Source organism: Lissotriton vulgaris, chromosome 9 (genome assembly GCF_964263255.1).
Source record: "Lissotriton vulgaris chromosome 9, aLisVul1.2, whole genome shotgun sequence".
Lineage (NCBI taxonomy): Eukaryota > Metazoa > Chordata > Amphibia > Caudata > Salamandridae > Lissotriton > Lissotriton vulgaris.
This window is the reverse complement of record NC_141697.1, coordinates 1,116,283,861-1,116,302,348: the sequence shown is the minus strand read 5'-3', so window position 1 is coordinate 1,116,302,348 and position 18,488 is coordinate 1,116,283,861. Positions and strand designations below refer to the sequence as shown.

At 44.0% G+C, this 18,488-nt stretch overlaps 1 protein-coding gene across 4 annotated transcripts in view; it reads right to left on the bottom strand.

Moving 5' to 3' along the window:
* Nucleotides 1–16,113, bottom strand: part of TASOR (transcription activation suppressor) — a 939,357-nt gene extending 923,244 nt beyond the window's left edge. For all 4 annotated transcript variants that reach the window (XM_086939126.1, XM_086939124.1, XM_086939127.1 and 1 more), the window contains exons 1-2: nt 15,136–16,113; nt 5,875–6,020 (exon numbers count right to left, since the gene is read on the bottom strand). In XM_086939126.1, coding sequence (XP_086795252.1) covers nt 5,875–6,020; nt 15,136–15,433 — 444 coding nt within the window. In that variant the 5' untranslated portion in view covers nt 15,434–16,113. The remainder of the gene's footprint in view (nt 1–5,874; nt 6,021–15,135) is intronic.
* Nucleotides 16,114–18,488: the final 2,375 nt, after the last annotated feature.

Here is an 18,488-nt window from a genome sequence, read left to right as displayed (position 1 = left end):
AAATGATCCTCAGGGAAATGCGCCGTAAAGAGAGGGAGGGTCCGCTATGACAGCTCGAAGATCATGAGGTTTTCAGATTAAAGCCGCGAGGTGCAGAGACCGCGCCACACCTTTGATTTTGTCAAGATTAAATTGCGAGTCCTCCAGCTTCAGTACATGCTCTTGTTTCTGGCAAAATTAGAAGAACTATTCCAGGTGAAGGCTTTATTTTTCTAGACTCCGGAAGAGGCATGGGCGGAGGAAAGGCCGGCGCTCCAACCTCGGAAGGAAATGTCTCCAGGCGCTTAACTATGAGGGGTTGGAACGAATGAAGATCGGTCTCCGCGGAGACGGAAGCGCACAACTACGGGCGACCACGGAGAATCCGTAAAGGCACACCATATACTAGACACCGACTCACGCCTCTCACAAAGAGGAAGACACTCCATCTGAAACGGACACAGCATAGGGAGTCAGCCCCCCAATCAGCAATCGGACAATATCGACAGGTCCTCTGACGCAGCATCAAGACATCCACTAGAAAAAGCAATCTTGGCGCTCGAACAGAGTGGGAGAGACTAAGAACTGAACGAAGACGCTTCGCCCACGGGTGGCGGGCCCACTGGACTGGGTGCTGCACGTTAAAGTCCAGCGGAGAAGACCTGCGGAATGTCTCTCACCCCACCCTTCTCTCTCCTTTCGCTCTTCTAATTATTTTTCTCTCTTCTATTTGCTGCCGTATACTGTCTGTCCCTGTCTCTTCTTCGAAAAAGTGTTGGATCTTGAACGACAGTTGGACACACCACCTGTGCAGCAAAAACTGTAAGAGTTGGGGATTCTGGGTCTGTGAACGGGAGGGGGAGGGAGGGATAGACAAACCGACCTATCCACACCGACCAAGGGCTGTTTCCAGAGATGGGGGGGGGGCAAGAGGTTCGAGGGGGATGAGTGGGGTGGGAGGGGTTTCATACAGCTTGATGTTTGAAGTTTCTATGTTTGTTTGCCAAGCACTAGGATTACGAAACCGAAATTTTTGCGTAACAGGAGAGAACCGGAGGACATTCACAATCCCAATCTTAACATCCCCAATGTAATATCGCCAACTGTAACATGGCCAGGAGTCCCACTCTGATGATCCTGACTTGGAACGTCAATGGACTGGGAGACAAGAACAAAAGTCGGCTAGCGTCACATTACATAAAACGACTATAGATGTACTGATTGAGACACCCTCCGCGCTACATGTGGTAGGAGATTTTAATGATGTAACGGACCTGGCCTTCGATCGTTCTGGGGGAGGGGTTAGACCCACAACGTCCACACCACTACAGCGATTCTCCACGACGATGGGACTGACTATATCTGGAGGGCAAAACATCCCCAAACCAGGCAATATTCCTTTCATTCGGGGGCTCATGGCTAACTTTCCAGACTGTACTACATATTTGTTCCTAGAGGGGAAATATAGGATGCAGGGCGCGCTGAACATACAGCCAGGGGCCTTGCGGATCACTCCCCACTTCTGGCGGAGTTAGGTTTGAGGGGACGAGACAGGGTTCGGGCTGGAGGCTGAACCCATGGGACACCAAAATTGCAAAGGGTATTAAGGTAGACACTGACATCTACTTCCTACAAAGCAAGGACTCTGTCCCATCTGGTGTGACGTCTGGGTGGTTTATAAAACAGTGTTATGTGATGGGGCCCAGAATCGTATTGCATGGGAAAGCGAGCTAAAGACAAGTACCTAACGGATTTGGAACAAAAAATAAACATCCTAGAAGGACAGGTTGTCCAACACAACGATCCCGAACAGTCCTGTAAACTCGCAACACTACGACGGTAATACAAGGAGCTGGCCTCGGACGCTGCCAAGAAACAGCACCTGGCGACCCTGCATCGCCTTTATGAAGTGGGTGATAAGGCTGGGAAACTTCTGGCCTGGCTCAGCAGACGTGAGGTTCAAAAAAGGTGGGTGGAAATAGTGATAGACCTCCAAGAGAAAACTCAATGTACAGATGAGGGACTGGCCACAGCCTTTGCTGAATACAACAGAGATCTTTATAGCGCGCGGCCACAAAAATCGCAGCCTGATATGCAGGAGTACATGGGGCCAATGTTAACCCGTTAAGTGCGCCCGTCGGCCAACGGCCGTCGCGACCACTACCTCGGTAGTGCTGCACACGTCTGTTGGCCGCCTATCCATTACCACCCCCTTTTGTGTCGCTTTTGGCCGCCATAAGTGTGGCAGGGTATGCTCAGACGCGAGTCCCTTGCTCACTTTGCCACTGGATTCAAGCAAGCCGGGCTGAAGACAGCTGGAATGCCAAAAACCGGTCCTCGGAAGCTTGTTTCCGGTCCAGGGAAGGCATGGCTTTGCAGTTCGGGCTGGACTGTTCCAATGAGGCACAGGGTCAGACTGATTTGCATATAGCCATGTCTGAACTGGGGTGGCAGAGTGGGCTAAAGAACGGTGATGGATTAAACCCAGATCTCTTGACTGGGTGTGAGTGTTTGATTGATTCAGATGCTCCATCCATCTCCACCCCTTTTTGTACCCCCTTGACAGACAGCACCCCAGTAGTCGCATCTGAGTTCTCTTTGCGATGGGAGAAAGACGAGGTTAAATACCTGGGGATTTGGATAAGTAGAGATTTTCAAGAAATCTGGAATATGAACTATGGTCGTGCTATGACTTGGCTAGAGGGTAAGGTGAAGTTGTGGGCTAAGTTACCCCAGTCCTTAACTGGCGAAAATGATCGTATTACCCAGATTTTTGTATTTATTTGTTAATATCCCGATCCCACTGACGTCGCATTTTTTCGCTATGCTGAAATTACAACTCGTCACTTTGGCGTGGGCGGGTGGACAAGTCAGAGCGGCCTGGGACGTGCTGACGTTGCCGTTGAAGCAGGGCGGACTGGGGGCTCCAGACATGCACCTATATGCACTATGCGCCCAAGCCCAATTTTTGCATTTCTGGGTGCACCTCACCCCATTCCAGCCACTTGTACCTGTAGAATGTGACAATATGGCACTAACCCCCACCAGGTAGCTTTATGAGCAACGACAAACGTCCCAGAGGGGAGGTTGACACAGTAGAGACATTGAAATGGGGGTGGGACGAGCTGAGGAAAAGGGCGGGTGGGCCACTAATGTATGCGCCATTGTTGTCCTTGATACAGAATCCCCTGTTGCCCTGCATTGAGGGAGGTATTGACACGGCGGTGCAGCAAAGGCTAGGCCTCCACACATTCGCTGACCTATTTCCAAATGCTGAGTTCATGCCCTCCCCTGCGGCTGATGAGGGACGAGAGGTGCCTTTTTCAGAACTGTTCCTGTACCATAGACTGAACTCGGCCTGCCGGGTGTTAAGCAGTGAATTTCCGCAGGCTCCTCCAGCATTTTAAGCGCTAGAAATGATAGTGAGCTCTCCCTCTTCGAGAAAACTGGTCACTAGACTATACAGGCACATTCAGGAAGGTGCTCCCATAGTGCAGACAACTGCCCTGAGAAAATGAAATGATGAGCTTGCTACCCCACTCACAGAGGAGCAGTGGTCTTTTTGCTGTAGGCAGCTTACTGAACTGTCCCCTAACTATAGGCTGCGTTTGATCCATTTCAAATATTTGCACCGATTCTATCGGACTCCGGTCAGTTTACACAGAATGGGACTCCGGGAGGAGGATAGATGCTGGAGGTGCAAGCATTCCCCTGCTACGTTTCTGCACATGGCATGGTCGTGCGAGAAAATGGAGGGATATTGGGATTCGGTCTTTGAGTTCATTAATCAGATTGTTGGGAGAGCGGACGTTCCGTCCCCTGAATTAGCAATCTTGGGATATGTGAAACACACTGTGCCTAAATTGAGGAAATTACACACTATGTTATTATTATATGCTAAACGTCAGGTGGCAGTAAATTGGGGGAGGTAGGTGGCGCCGTCGGTCCAGAGCTGGCTGGCGGATGTCACGTATGGGCATACACAACTGGGCACCTTTTGGGAGTTGATGGCACCCACCTCCAGGCCACGCGACATCTGGGAGCCGTTCCTTCAATGGCAGTGGGAGATGCACCGGGAAAGTGGGTCTGGTGGGGATGACAGTGAATGAGCGGGTCACTTATTGTTTAAATACTGCATAGAAATGATTGTTGAGTCGGGTAGGGGCTACTTGACAGATACGACATATGAGGTTGGGTTTGGGGAACTGTTTTGCACCTCTGGCAATGATACCCCGTATTGTGTTGGGACTATTGCAATGCGAGTTGATGGACTGCTGTGGTACAGGCTGCGGACAAAGGAAACTATTTGAATGTATGCATGTTATGCAGATGATGACGCAACGTTATGCTACGATTCGGTATTTGAAATAGCGTACAGTGTCTGCACTTGATTATATTATTGTAAATGTATGATTACTGGCAACAGTTGAGTTTGTTATGTAGTTGTATGTGGTACTGAAAATGCCAATTAAAAAAAAACAAAAAAAATATATAACAATAAAAAATGTTTTTAAAAAGTACGCACAATTGCGATACGCATGACAGGCGGAGAACATCCTCCATGAGCTACTCCCGGAATACTCTCCCCTGGAAGGTATGCTCCTACGGGAGGAATTTATTGGTAAAGCGGTCTCCCTCACATATAAAACCATCAATAATCTTCCCGATGGGGTTCTAGGTCTCCGAACGAGGTGGGAGAGTGATGTGGGGTCTCTAGAGGATATCGATTGGGAGGCGAATTGATTCACCCCATGGAGGCGGCCATAAAGGCTCGACTTCGACTAATTCAATTCAAAATATTGCACCGCACATACTATGATAGGGAAAGACTCCAAAGGATAGAGAGAGCAGAGTCGCCGCTGTGTCTGATGTGCAAGATCGCTAACAGTGATTCCTATCATATGATTTGGGCATGCCCAGCACTCCGTCCAAATTGGACGCATGTGACTGGCTTATTAGGAATGGTCTTGGGGGTAATGTTGCCAATGGAACCCAAATTAGTTCTTTTGGGGATCCCTAGCGAAGTAGACGTAACTAGAAATCAGGTATTTTTGCCTCTTTGGGGCTGGTGGTGGCCAAAGAAGACACAGGAGACTTAGACAGAGACTAGAGTCCATAACGTTTCACAAGACTATTCTACTAATTTACCAGCGACTGTTCATTGGTCCAAGACACAGTCCCTTCACTACGAGGACAGTTGCCACTGGCATGCACTGGCTTTCAATGGATCACTGGAAGAGTGGGGAAAGGGGTCCAATAATAAAGATCATATCTGCAACTATTTGAGCTCTACTTCTGTTACTGTACCATGCAGGACTTCCTTAGTGCCGATTGTTCAGTTGTATAAAATAAAAACTTGCCCAGCATTCCGTAAATCCCAGGAAGATAACAGAGGATACATGCAGACATGCTGCAAAAAACTATTTCACTGTCATTTAATTAAATGAAAGTTTGCGGGAATGTGTCCACCAATCACCTATGAAGCAATCACAATTCTGTAGTGTTAGTTTAAAGGTTTACTCCATATTCCATCCCCTTTAGTCTCATACAAAAGGCATCCACTCCGATAGTTGACTTCCACCTCAAACTACACAAATTATAATACCAGGAATGCCATCACAACCTGTCCCCCCCCCCCCTTTTTACAAAAAGGTATATCATTTCTGCAGATATCAATTAGCCTTTTAATGTTACAACACATGCTCTTTTTTGTGTTTTGGTTTGAGATTTTCCAAGTACTTGTAGATGGTAAAGGGCAAAAGGCCTACCTGTCTTAGTTTTGGCATCTGGTTGTGTGTAAGGTTCTCGTCCCTTGCCAATTATCACAATGGTGACATGGTTAAGGTAATACTTCGAGGTTTACATTACTATTATAAGTATTTTTTTTACACTAACCTCCTTGTCCAAGAATTCACTATGAATCAAGCTGGCTTTTTTGTAAGTGAAATTAGCCACAGAATTTGGCTCCAAATAGGATGAATGCAGAATTTTCAAAACGTCTTCAAATTCTCGAGATCCTGAAATAATTGGCTGGAAAAGGGCTGAAAATGAAATAAAAATAAATATTAAGATATGTAAGATAATATAATAGCATGCTTTAGCATAGGGGCACATGTTTTTCAGCTACTAAAACGCCATCATACTATATATTGTACAATATAAAGAAGGGGGAAATGTTAGCTTTCCAAAACTATCAGACGATGCAGCAGGAAAGTTAAATGCTGCACATAAATGCATCAGTTATGCTTTTGATCCTACAAGTTAATATACTGTGTGTGGGAAGAGTTAGTTTAGTGCAAGCCAAACTACTATTAGAATTACTTATAAGTTTTAGACTAGTAGGGAATACGTACTTTTTATTATAAACAGGGATCTTGGAATTATGAGGCAAAGTGTGTGGTGTAATGCAGAAAGCATTTCATTAATTTTGTATAATTTCTACTTAGGTGAAAACCACTGTCTGATCAAATGATTCACCCAATTAGTATCAGTTTAATACCTAAATACAGCAATTGCCAAACGAAAGGTTGTCTACATAACCTTTGCTATGTGCTAACGACTGTGCAGCAACATGTAGCAGCGCTTTTAGAAACGTCTGAATCTGTTTGACCTAGAAACTATTTTATTTGTTCAAATGAGCACATTTTGTGGCAGATGATGAATTGTGTCAAATAGAGGAAATCCAAACGTATGCACAATGCCACAGCTTCACATAATTTCAGTGGTTTTGATTATAAACAGCCAAATAAAATGCTGAGGATGTAAAATGAGAAGTGCATATTTTAAAATGGTATACAGCGGACGGACTTACTTGATGCAACCTATTAAAAGTTGGATAGGTGAATACTAATACTGGACTAAGTTGTGTTTTTGCAACATCAAGAACACAAGCATTAGTAAACTAGGCGGCGCATAGTAAAAAAAAAAATGACAGAATTGTGTACAGCTGTAGTAACTGGGTAAATTCTGAACAAATAAAAAGACACTAGACACAGCACATGGCTTCTAGTGAAGAATTGACTAGCAACAAAACAAAAAAACTAGAAACACTCAAATTTGGAAAAAATAAGATGTGCACAGACACCTGAAGAAATCGGCTCTACTTGGGAGATAGCAGAGGATTAAGGATTAACACCGCAGTCCGAACCCTACATAGATGGATCTCGGACAACGCCCACACCATAGCCCCTCTCAAGAAAAACAACAATACTTGCGCCAAGAAAGCCAGATGGTTCACCACCGAACTTCGAGAGTCCAAACGCACTTGCCACACCCGCGAAAAGGCCTAGAGGAACACCAAATCCACAGAAGCTCACGACCACTTCATAGCTGCCACCAACGCCCACCACCAACTCATCAGAGAAACAAGGAGAAAAGCGATTGAAGACAGAATCTCCACCCATGCACACAACAGCAAGGAACTCTACAACATCATCAACGAGTTTGCCCAACCCACCAGCGAGTCTACTGACATCCATCCCTCACAAGACCTCTGCGACAAACTCAGCACCTTCTTCCACCACAAAATCAAGAGCATCTACGACAACTTCGACATAGACAACCAACACACTGAACTCTCACGAACCACCCCAGACACCTGGAAAGCAGCGTTTGACAACTGGACAGCCTTCACCACCGAAGACACACTGAAGACAATGAAGTCAATCCATTCAGGGGCTCCCACAGACCCATGCCCCCACCACATCTTCAACAGAGCCGCCAACACCATCGCACCCATGCTCCCCCACACCGTCAATCGCTGCCTGGCGACCGCCTCATTCCCAGACGACTGGAAACACACAGAAGTCAACCCCCTCCTGAAGAAACCCTCGGTGGACCCTTCCGACCTCAAAAACTACAGACACATCTCCCTGCTCCCGTTCTCAGCGAAAGTCATTGAGAAAGCCATCAACAGCCAACTCGCCACATTCATCAAAGAGCACAACATCCTCGACTCCTCCCAATCCGGTTTCAGAAAAAAAACACAGTACAGAAAGCGCCCTCCGACGCAACAGACGACATCCGCACCCTACTGAACAAAGGAGAAACCTTAGTCCTCATCCTTCTCAACCTCTCAGCGGCGTTTGACACAATCTCTCATCGCACCCTAATACGCAGACTCTTCGACGCAGGGATCCAGGACATGGCCCTCAAATGGATCCGCTACTTCCTCTCCGGCAGAACGCAGCGAGTCAGACTCCCCCCCCGTTCCTCTCCGACCCTACACCTACTACCTGTGGAGTCCCCCAGGGCTCCTCCCTCAGCCCAACGCTCTTCAACGTCTACATGGCTCCACTCACACCCATCGTCAGAACCTAAGGACTCAACGTGTCGTACGCAGACGACACCCAACTCATCCTCTTCCTATCCAACAAACCCAACACCGCCAGACAACTATTGTGAAGGCATGGAAGGCGTCGCCAAATGGGTGAAATACAAGCGCCTACACATCAACAAAACAGAAGTACTCATCATGGGCCCAAACCCTGACACCTGGAGCGACACCTGGGGGCCCCCCTGCCCTCAGAAACCCGCCAACCCCCATGGACCACGCACACAACCTGGGTATCATCCTGGACTCAGAGTTCAAATGGACCTCAGATCAACTCTGCCTCGGCCTTCTGCTTCCACACCCTCCGCCTCCTACGTAAGACCTTCAAATGAATTCCCCTCAAACACAGAAAGACCGTCACTCACGCCATGGTTACCAGCAGACTCGTCAACGCACTCTACGCCGGAATAAACAAAAACCTCACCCGCAAGCTACAGAACGCCGTCACAAGACTGGTCCTCAACTTGCCAAAACACTGCCACATCTCCCGGCACCTGCGCACACTCCACTGGCTCCCCATCGAGGGGAGAATCACCTTCAAGATACTCACCCACGCACACAAGGCCCTCTATGGCACCGGACCAGCATACCTGAACAGCCAACTCAAGTTCCACGCACCCCAAAGGACCCTACGATCAGCCCAGCTCTCCTACGTTGTGGTCCCCCGCACCAGAAAGACCAGATCGAGGGTCCGCTCTTTCTCTTTACTCGCGTTCAAAGCCTGGAACGTGCTGCCGCTTCACATCAGACAGACATTGCTCTTCATCTTCGCAAAAAAACTCAAAACCTGGCTCTTCGACAGACCCCCTCCTTAATGGAATGGATCTTGCCCCCCACCCCCTTGAGACTCTTACGGGTGAGTAGTCACGCTTAACAAACCCCTGATTGAGGTGAAGTGCATATTTTAGGGGTGGAGAAGGCTCTACAGATTGAAACTATTATGGTTTGGACAAAATCCTTCAAATTACTACTTAAAGTGCGCTGAAGATATGAAAGTGCTAAATACAAATTTCAGCAAACATACTGAAGCACACAGCAAAGTCTGATGAATCCAACAAAAAAGATTATTAAACAGTCTCAACACTTAAATCAAGGAATAATCTTGATTTGGGAATGCACCAGCAAAAAATAATTTGCCGAAAATGTAACAAACCAGACTTATCAATTTGGTGACCAGATTTTAAAAAAATGGGAGCCCAGGACAAAGTATTGAGATTATCAAAACATGGCTAAATCAGTTAGGCAAAAAGTTTCAGATCAAACAAAGATCTACAATAACGTGTCATTTGAAAGAGGACGACAAAGGTCTGGGATTAATAGTCAACAAAGATCCTCACGGATAAACTCCAATAAAATAGCATTTTAACTCCTCCTGCAAAGCAGTTATTCCATTCTTTCCACTTGAATGTAATGTATTCAAATTAAGAAAATAAATGACTAAAATTCAAGAAGTGTTATTCTTCCATTACCAAGATTATCTAATTAGCTGGTAAAAATAGAAATGTTATTCCTAGAGGATAAAGACTTAAAATGTGACATTCTTTGAATCTTACCCTATAAAGAATTAAATAGTTTATCAAAAGGCCTGAAATAACATCCCAAAAAAAGGATGGGCTGACAAAGGACAAAAGAAACAAAAAGAAAAAAAAAAAGAGATCCTGCATTCATCGTCAAAGGTACCGAGCAATGTATCCAAAAAGAACTGTCAACTATTAATCAAGATTTATACAGAAAAATTGAATTAATGAAGTACCCTTGTTGAATTATATAAGCCACAATAGAAGACTGGACAGACTCACATTAGTTTAGATCTGAAGAAAGTCATGACAGCTAATCGCTTGAAGCTACAAATTAACAGCCATGCATCATTTCGTACCAGCAGACTGATACAACAAAACATTTTTAAAAGTCGATGACTTTAACCTAGTGGACTATGACCAACGTTTGTCACAGCAAACAATTCATGTTGATCAAATCCATCCTTCAATCCAGCCCAGCAAATCTTTGATTAGATGATCGAAATCTGCCCAAACTATGTTCGGTCATTTACCACCTTAATAATTAAAACCAAAGAATTAGCTATGGTCTCAAAAGGGCCTTTCATAGAAAAGCAATCAACGAACAAGAAAGTTGCTCAAACATCAGGCTGCACTACAAGAGATGAAACCTTCCAACCCTTTGTTCGCCACTTACTTAGCACATGCTTTCCTGGCCTTTTGAACCTGAAACACCCAATGACCAAGGTCATATTCTATTCCAAGTGCTATCTCTGCCAATCTGGCAACAGTCACAGAGAGACCCCAGCCCCCAAAGTTTCACAAAAGGGACTACTATAACCCTCATTTCACAGCCTTTGGCATTTACTCACTCTCTTAAAGCAAAGTCTGCCATCAAGAATCTTATTGCAGAAAACTCATCGCAACGTCATGGCATTCAACAAGAGATTCTTTATAGACACATCCACGGTAGTGGATCTACTGAACTGATAAAGTCTTAAAAGTTTCAACGCACAGTAATAATAGACATGAATAATCTAGAACTCAGGGAATATTTTCTTTCTCCTACATCTCTGAATAATGACGACCATAACAACCAATAACCATCAACCCAACTTTACAGAACCTGACATACTAAATTCTACAGATGGGGAGCCAAGCATTAAGCTTTAACCGGCAAAACACAAAAACCGTCAATCCTCCCAGTGGACGCCTATGCTCTTTAGCCACAGAAGACTAGCTATTTTTTTACCCACTCAAAAAGTAGTGAGATTTTCCTAGGTAACCAACTTCACTGTCCCCTACGCCACACAAAAGAAAGTCCAATATCAGCAGTAAAATAGCTGATTCACAACAAGGCTCAGCTCTATGAAATGTAAAGATGGCTAAAATCCCAAGTTCCCATTGACCAAAACATAGGCCAACTTTCAGTACAGTGATTTAACTCTGGACGAAAGCAGAAAAATCATATTGTTTCGAACTAGAACGGACAAACTGGAGAAGTGTGGCGCAGCAGCCAGTGAGGCTGACTCTGGAGCACGAGGCTCACGGTTCGATCCCCTGTGCCGGGAGCAGTTCAGCTTAGTACCATCTGACTACGGGCAATAGTTCACTTAATCTACCCAACGGGCCCATCGCCTGGATTCCCTTAGGGGTGATGAATCGCACTTTTCAAATCTGGAATTATTAATTATGACTAACACAATTCCACTGACAAACCCTCCAGAGAATGATGTGAAACCTAATATCCTTTTCCTACAACAAAACCCTGGTTCTCTGTCACCTTCCAAAGCCCCATGACAGCAGTGGATTGGATGTGACAGTTACAGTGCATATTCGGCAAAGCAAACTACATTTTAATTGTGCACATATATAGTTTTTCAATTGAGGCATTCACATTTTTGCTCTTATAACCAGGTGAATACCTTCCTATTTACAAACATCCACGTCAAATGTTCACCGGTCATGAAAAGCTTACAGCATTCGGTAAACCATTTTGGTCCCTTATCTGACCAATAAACCAAGTGAAAACAAGGAAATCTATGATCCCAATCAGACAGTGTCTGGAGATGGTGAATGAGTTACCCACCTTCATTCTACTAGCCCCTTAGCAGCTTTTGATAGCAACCACACAATTTAGCTCTTTCACCTGGCCGTGGCTGCCGATATTTGAAGGAACTTTCTTCCCCGATCCATATGTACCAAAAGACCCACATCGCTGTAGTCCGACAAGTTATTTCTTATCGAAATTGCCCAATTGAACTGCTACCATCTAAAAAAATCAATTATAACTGCATTCACCATTCCAAGCTGGCAAACGACACCTAAGGCAACCTATAAATGGAGTCAGAACTGCATTCTCCAAAAAAATGCTGGCTTTTTGTCCTCCCCATCGGAAAATGTTTAATCGACTTCAAGATCCCATAAGGGCTTACCCTCTCATAGATCTATTTCATCACCGACCTAATCCCCCCGATCAGCATCATGAAAGAAGCATACACTGGCTATCACCTTTGTGGGGAACCCCAACATTACCTTCAAAATGGGGAAACAGTCAGCACCTACTTCAATTCAAGTTAAGACAATATTATTTCCTCCCAAAACATCACTATTAGTTGCATTATTCCGCAAGGAGAAAGCTACCTCAAATATTTATTTTCACAGGCTCTGCTGACTATTACAGAACCCACATCAGCTAAAATATGCATTGTACAAATGCAATAAAGATCGATCACCAAACTGGAAGAACTGGGGGCGGCGGGGCAGCATCAAAAAACAAACCACTTGAAAGAAGTGCAGTGTTAATGAAGCTCACCGTATGCTCTGGCTCCACTATACAAAGACTACGATACTGTGTCGCCTTCCATTTCATCTGGTCCAACTCTACAAAAGAATTACCCCACATACTATTCTGGTTACATAGAGATGGAATTTCCCTTGGCTTACTTCTGCCCATTCTAGAACACTTCAAATTGTAAAAATTATTTCAGGAAACTACAGAATGCTCAACATATTTGCAATTTTTTTTCAAAAAAGGCATCCGAATTGCAACAATTTGCCTCATATTAAAAAGTGAGATACTTGCAACAAAGTAAGTATCACACTTTTTTTCCCAAGGGAAAAATAAAATTGAGCCAACAGCCCTATTACAAAACATAATGTGTAAACTATTGTCCCACTACAAACAAATTAACAACTAACCCACTTGACGGAAAGTACAATACCAGACCAACTGCTTGTTGAAAGAAAATTCTTGTGTGCGTGGTTTCTCTAGTATCAAGCAGATACAAAATATAACTGCATGCTCCCAAGAAGTGCAGAGTTCTTCTTGCTGAACTTTATCTATTACCTCAATTTTACAAAGCCCAATTATCACATTAGTGCTTTGAAAAAAACTCAACAAATCTCTTGAAAAATAGAAAATGCTTGGAATCACCAGATTGAAGTTTAAATCCGTCCACAGAAAGCCCGGTTCTATCAACCAATCTTCAATACACAAGACACCACGCTGGTTTCCTTGAATACATTTGTCTGAGAAGAGAACAGGCAAATAAACGCAAAAGAGATCTAATTGGCATTTTCATCCTAACACAAGGAGTGCTGTGTCATAAAGCAAATCGTCAGAGTGCCGCGCAATATGGTCCAAGTCTTCTGAAATTTTGACAATTAGAGGAGCTGCCAAGATATCGGAAGAAGTCCCGTCACGTGAGAGATAGTCGAGGTCCAAAAAAAAAAAGCCTCTATCTCTCAAACTGAAGACAATATACACAACCATTGGAAAAATGAAGCTCAGCATTCAAAACAGCAGATGGTAATGCAAATAGCTAACACGCGAAAATGTTTATTGGATAAGTTGGCTTCAATTTACATAAGGCCGAGATCATTTGTAAGGTGCATCCAAGGTTGCATCAATTTCAAACACCAACGTAGATTTTTTCCAATTCTCCAACAAATAAAAATGTGATTGCTTTTGCTGAATTTCCAACAAAAATAACAGCCACTTTCTCAGTCATGTCCGACTGCATATCCGGTACACTATAAAAACTTAAATCGGAGGAGCCCACTTCAGACCACAGGTGACATTAAATATTTCTTTGGAAAGGCACGGTTTCCATCCAGATGTTTCTCTATGGGCTAAATCGCCCTCAAAGTAAATACCTTAAACTATTGCTTAAAAAAAAAGTCTTGAAATGGAGTTACGTGGCGAACAATTGAAACGGAACGGCAGCAAGAATTTGTCAAAATCCTTCCAGAAACAGATACGCTTTGTAGCATATGAACCATTTTCATTTCTTGCACAACTTTTCGGTATGTTGACGAACTCAACTTCTTATAATGCAGTTTCAGTCAGATACATTCCAGACTTCCGAAAGTGTCTGTCTGTAGCCTGTGCTGAGTTAATAACGATACGTCAATCGATCCACACTTAGACTCAAGGACTGCTGTAGAACAAGTAGGTCTATGACGGAAAAGGAGTCCTTAAAAGTATATTTTGCATTCTTCTTTATTTGATTTTCCGAACTAAATGTTAAACAAGATGACAAATACACTGGATTCAGACACCGGCTTATTTTTGTACCCAATTTGTTTTATTTATTATTGTATAATGTAGTTCCATGGTCACTATGATTGTTTGTGGCATCAAAGCTCAAAAACAATTATAAATTTTGAAGCAAACATCACAGAAAGGTACTGCAGTAACACAGAATACAAGTCGTGTTTTTTTTATTTGACCTGACCCCATTTTCAACATGTCAAGATGCAACATCACTCAGTAGTACCTTGAACACCCAATGACATCTAACAGTGCCACCATGCGTTTTCCAATCCAAGATAAAGGCATGGGAAGACACACCTATCATTATTTCATCTAGGTAGGTATTTGAATTTAGAATGGAAATCAAAGTTTAGGCTTTTTTACAATGCAGGCCTCAGCTGAATAAGTTTCAGAGAATGCTCCACATATACGTGGCCCATCCTTTCTAATAATAAAATGGCTAAGTTTGCATTCAATAAAAAGGGAAATTAAAAAATGAAACCAGATAAAGAATTACTGAGCGTTTTACACGCTTCAAATTCAATGTTAATTTCTGGCACCATGATTGGGAAACTACCAGCCTCAACATCTTCTGAGCCGAGTTCAACAGCAACTCTGGTCTGAAGTCTGCACCAACGTTATCTCAAAGACAACCTGCCTGGCTTTCCAGTTGCTGCTTCCCTTACTGCCGCCTAGCTACCTCTGAAGAAAGCATGCAGCTGATGTAACGTGTGGTAACAGATTCAAGTGAAAACACGAAAAGGGGGAGGAGGGGTGAGAGTTTGAACAACCTTTCTTTTCTCTGTTTTTCCGGGGGATCTGAAAAGGTCTCCGAGGCGCGGGCTCATCCGGTGTCTTCTGAGTTTCATGTTCCTCTCGGAGTCGCTCTGCCGTACTGATCCTCGCTTGCTGCGTGCTGCCATTAGCTGGCGCGGGTTCGTCTGTTTCAGTGCGTTCGCCATTTTGGCTGGCCGGCATCACTTCCTCGGTTAGCTGAACAACACTTGCTGTCCTTTGCTCTATGACATGGCCGTCAAGCTGTTTCTTCTCCGCTTCCTGAAAAGATTCTTTCTTTACGTTGGTGGACATGGTTCAGAAAAATGAGAGGGGGAATACAGAAAGTGAGTGTCGTCCCTCTACGATGAAGTTTTTTTTCCAGTAAAATTTTCACAGTTACAGCCGTACTCCGAACCCCAAGGCGCCATCTCACAGTGGCGTTCTTCTCCGCTCCGGACGAGCTTTCTAATAGCGAATGACTTCAGTGACGCAGCGGTGGGAGTGTAGAGTAAGCGGCCTTTCACCCAATCAGAGTCCGGCTCATTCCCGTCACTCACGGAAAGTGTTGCGCACTTCGATGTTTTTCTCTAGTCTGTCAGGCTCCGAGCTCGTGAAGAAGGGCGACGTTCTTTTGTAATGTACAGTTTTTTTTTCTTCATTTTTTTTTTCTTGAATGAAGGCGTGTTTTCCAAGGACCGATTTATTAGCCACTTTTCTCCCGCTCTGGTTGTTAAAAATCAACGTCTCTAAGAATTCCTTCAAACTCCGTTTACGCAGCTTTCGTTGTAGGATTTTCCCCACTATGCTGTTTCGAAAGTACCGCGTAAACTATTAGGCGTAGGGGGCATCTGCTTAATATATATTAATATTTTTTTACGGGCGAGGATTTTTTTGCGTTTCTTGGAGGGTTTAACGGCAAGGGCAACAAGCGTTTCTGCTGCGGCAGCGGCAGTAGGAAGGTCCGCACGTTTGCAACTCCCTTTGCTGAGTGAAAACCAACATGGCTGTTACCACTGACTCTGGGGAGGAGTGCACAGCTTTCACGTTCGTTTTCTTCTCGGAAAGCGGTGCCCATTGAGACGGACCCGCTCATATGTTATGAATTTTATCGAGTGCTTTCGTCTAATACATGAAAGTGATTTTAGTCATATGTTTGCTAAAATTTTTGTCAACCCATATTCGAACCAGTCGCTGATTTAAAGGTGGTTGTGGATCAGCTGCTCATTTTCGAAGGACCATTGCGTCTGGAGAACTTGCTCTGTGAAAAACACCTTTGAATTGGCGGCAGACTTTTACCAACGCGTCGCTTTATGCTCTTGTCTATTGTGGTGCTTTTGGGGGGACAGGAGGATGCCTGTTGTCCCGGGAATGAGGGTATGTGCAATTTCCCTCGCTTATGCTTTCTTCCAGATGTGGACATTCATGCTAATTAGCATCGGCGAGCAACCTTTTGGGACATCTGCAGGCTTTTCAGTATGTGTGTGCCACATAGCTGATGTTGGAAGCTGTGCGTTCTGCAAGGCTCCTCTTGGCACAACTCCAGTCCAATTAACACAACTTTAAAATATGTGCTCCTTCTTCCACAGGAGGGGGACACACTTCTTTGGCAGAGCCTTGCCCCAGCAGCCAAACTACCTATTCAGGAGCAAACTGGATGACAAAAGTTCAAGACAAAGCTGAAAACAAATCAACAATTCGTCACCTAGGAGCTTTTCAGTTAAGGCATGGAGTCTTTACATCTCTTAAGTTTGAAATAAATGTGCCCAATGCAGTAGATCAAGCTGGGTATTTTTGATGGTACGTAAGTATTCAATCGTGACCTTAGCCAATCCTATTAAAATGACCAGACTTGCTGCTTCTAGTGTGGTCCAATTCATTTCCTGGTTACACATCTTGTATTGGCAAAACAATCCCTCTTCTACATGCACCAACGTTTCATAACTGTTATGGAAAGCCTCAATTGTTTTAAGGTATCTCCTTCCAACTATTCTCTTGCCCCTCCCAGTTCAATCCTCCGCACTCCTAATGAAATCTCTAGGGAGAGACCATCTGGTACAGGGATTCTGCAGACCCTTGTGTGCTAAATAGCAGCTTCTTGGGAGGTCCCCTCCCATCCTTGGCATGTTATGGCCATACCTTTTGAAGGAGTAGATGGCCGGGTCATCTTCCAAAGGTGTGAATGGAGCCCATCATATAAAGAAATAGTATTCATTTTCGAATACCCTTCATCAGAACTCAAGAGAATACTACTTTATGTTCCAAAAATATTATATAGACAATAGAAATGTTATTATACTACTCATTTTTTCAGCCCAGATTAGGTATAATCTGCAAAATTGTTACAGGTTTCTGAATAATTACATTTTATGCAGTAGGATTATGTCTATACATGTCCTCGGCACATGCTGCCAGAGAACATGTACTCTAAAGTCCGATGCTGTGTTTTAGGATTAGGTGGGCTAAGTATATGCTTCACATCGATTTCCTATATCACTACTCTTTGCAGCTGCACAGGGGTTGGCACAGAGTTGTCATTATCAGAGTGACCGTTATGGCACATTGGAAGTAAAAATGCTTATCTTATTAAGCCAAGAGCATGGTGCGAATCTGTGTAGTTGGTTACATCCACTGCTTACACTGGCTGAGTTCCTTATTTTGTAATCACTTAACTCCTTGGGAATTTTGGCTGAATTCAAACTTAACACTAACCCCTCTCTCTTTTGACTTGCGTATCAATTTGAGGTAGCAAACAGTTGTCCGAATTTGAGCAGGATTGCATACTGATGGAAGGTAACAATTAACAGACTTATTGCTGTGATTTTGTGACTTCAGCATAATTGCGCGAAGTGTGTTACCAGCATAGGCTATACAAGAGGTGCTTTTACAAAGGCACAATGAATTCAGTCTTTGCAATGTCAGAATTCTAAGATCGACTGGGAAACCCTTCCACAGTTTGACTGCTAAAAGCGTAAAGGAGCATCTGCCCCTCCTGGGTGTGTTAAATCTCGGTAATTGGAAAACTCCTTAATTGGTAAAGCGCAGGGCTCTTATTGGCTGATATTTACAAAACCTACTGAGATATGCCAGTCTTTTTTCTGGGCCACCCAGGATATAACCAGCAAGGCTTGAAATTTAATTTGTTGACTTATTGGCAAGTAGTGGAGTTGCTTAAGGCTGGTGCGGATAGATTGAGTCTTAGGGCGGTTAAGAATTGTCCCTGTGGGTGCATTTTGTACCAGTTGCAGTTTGTTGATTAAATATGCAGGAGTGTAGAGACGTGCACATGGAGAAAGTTGGAGGAACGAAAACACCTACATTCTGTTCCCTCTACTGCACTACCATGTACAATGTATGATCTGAAAACTGC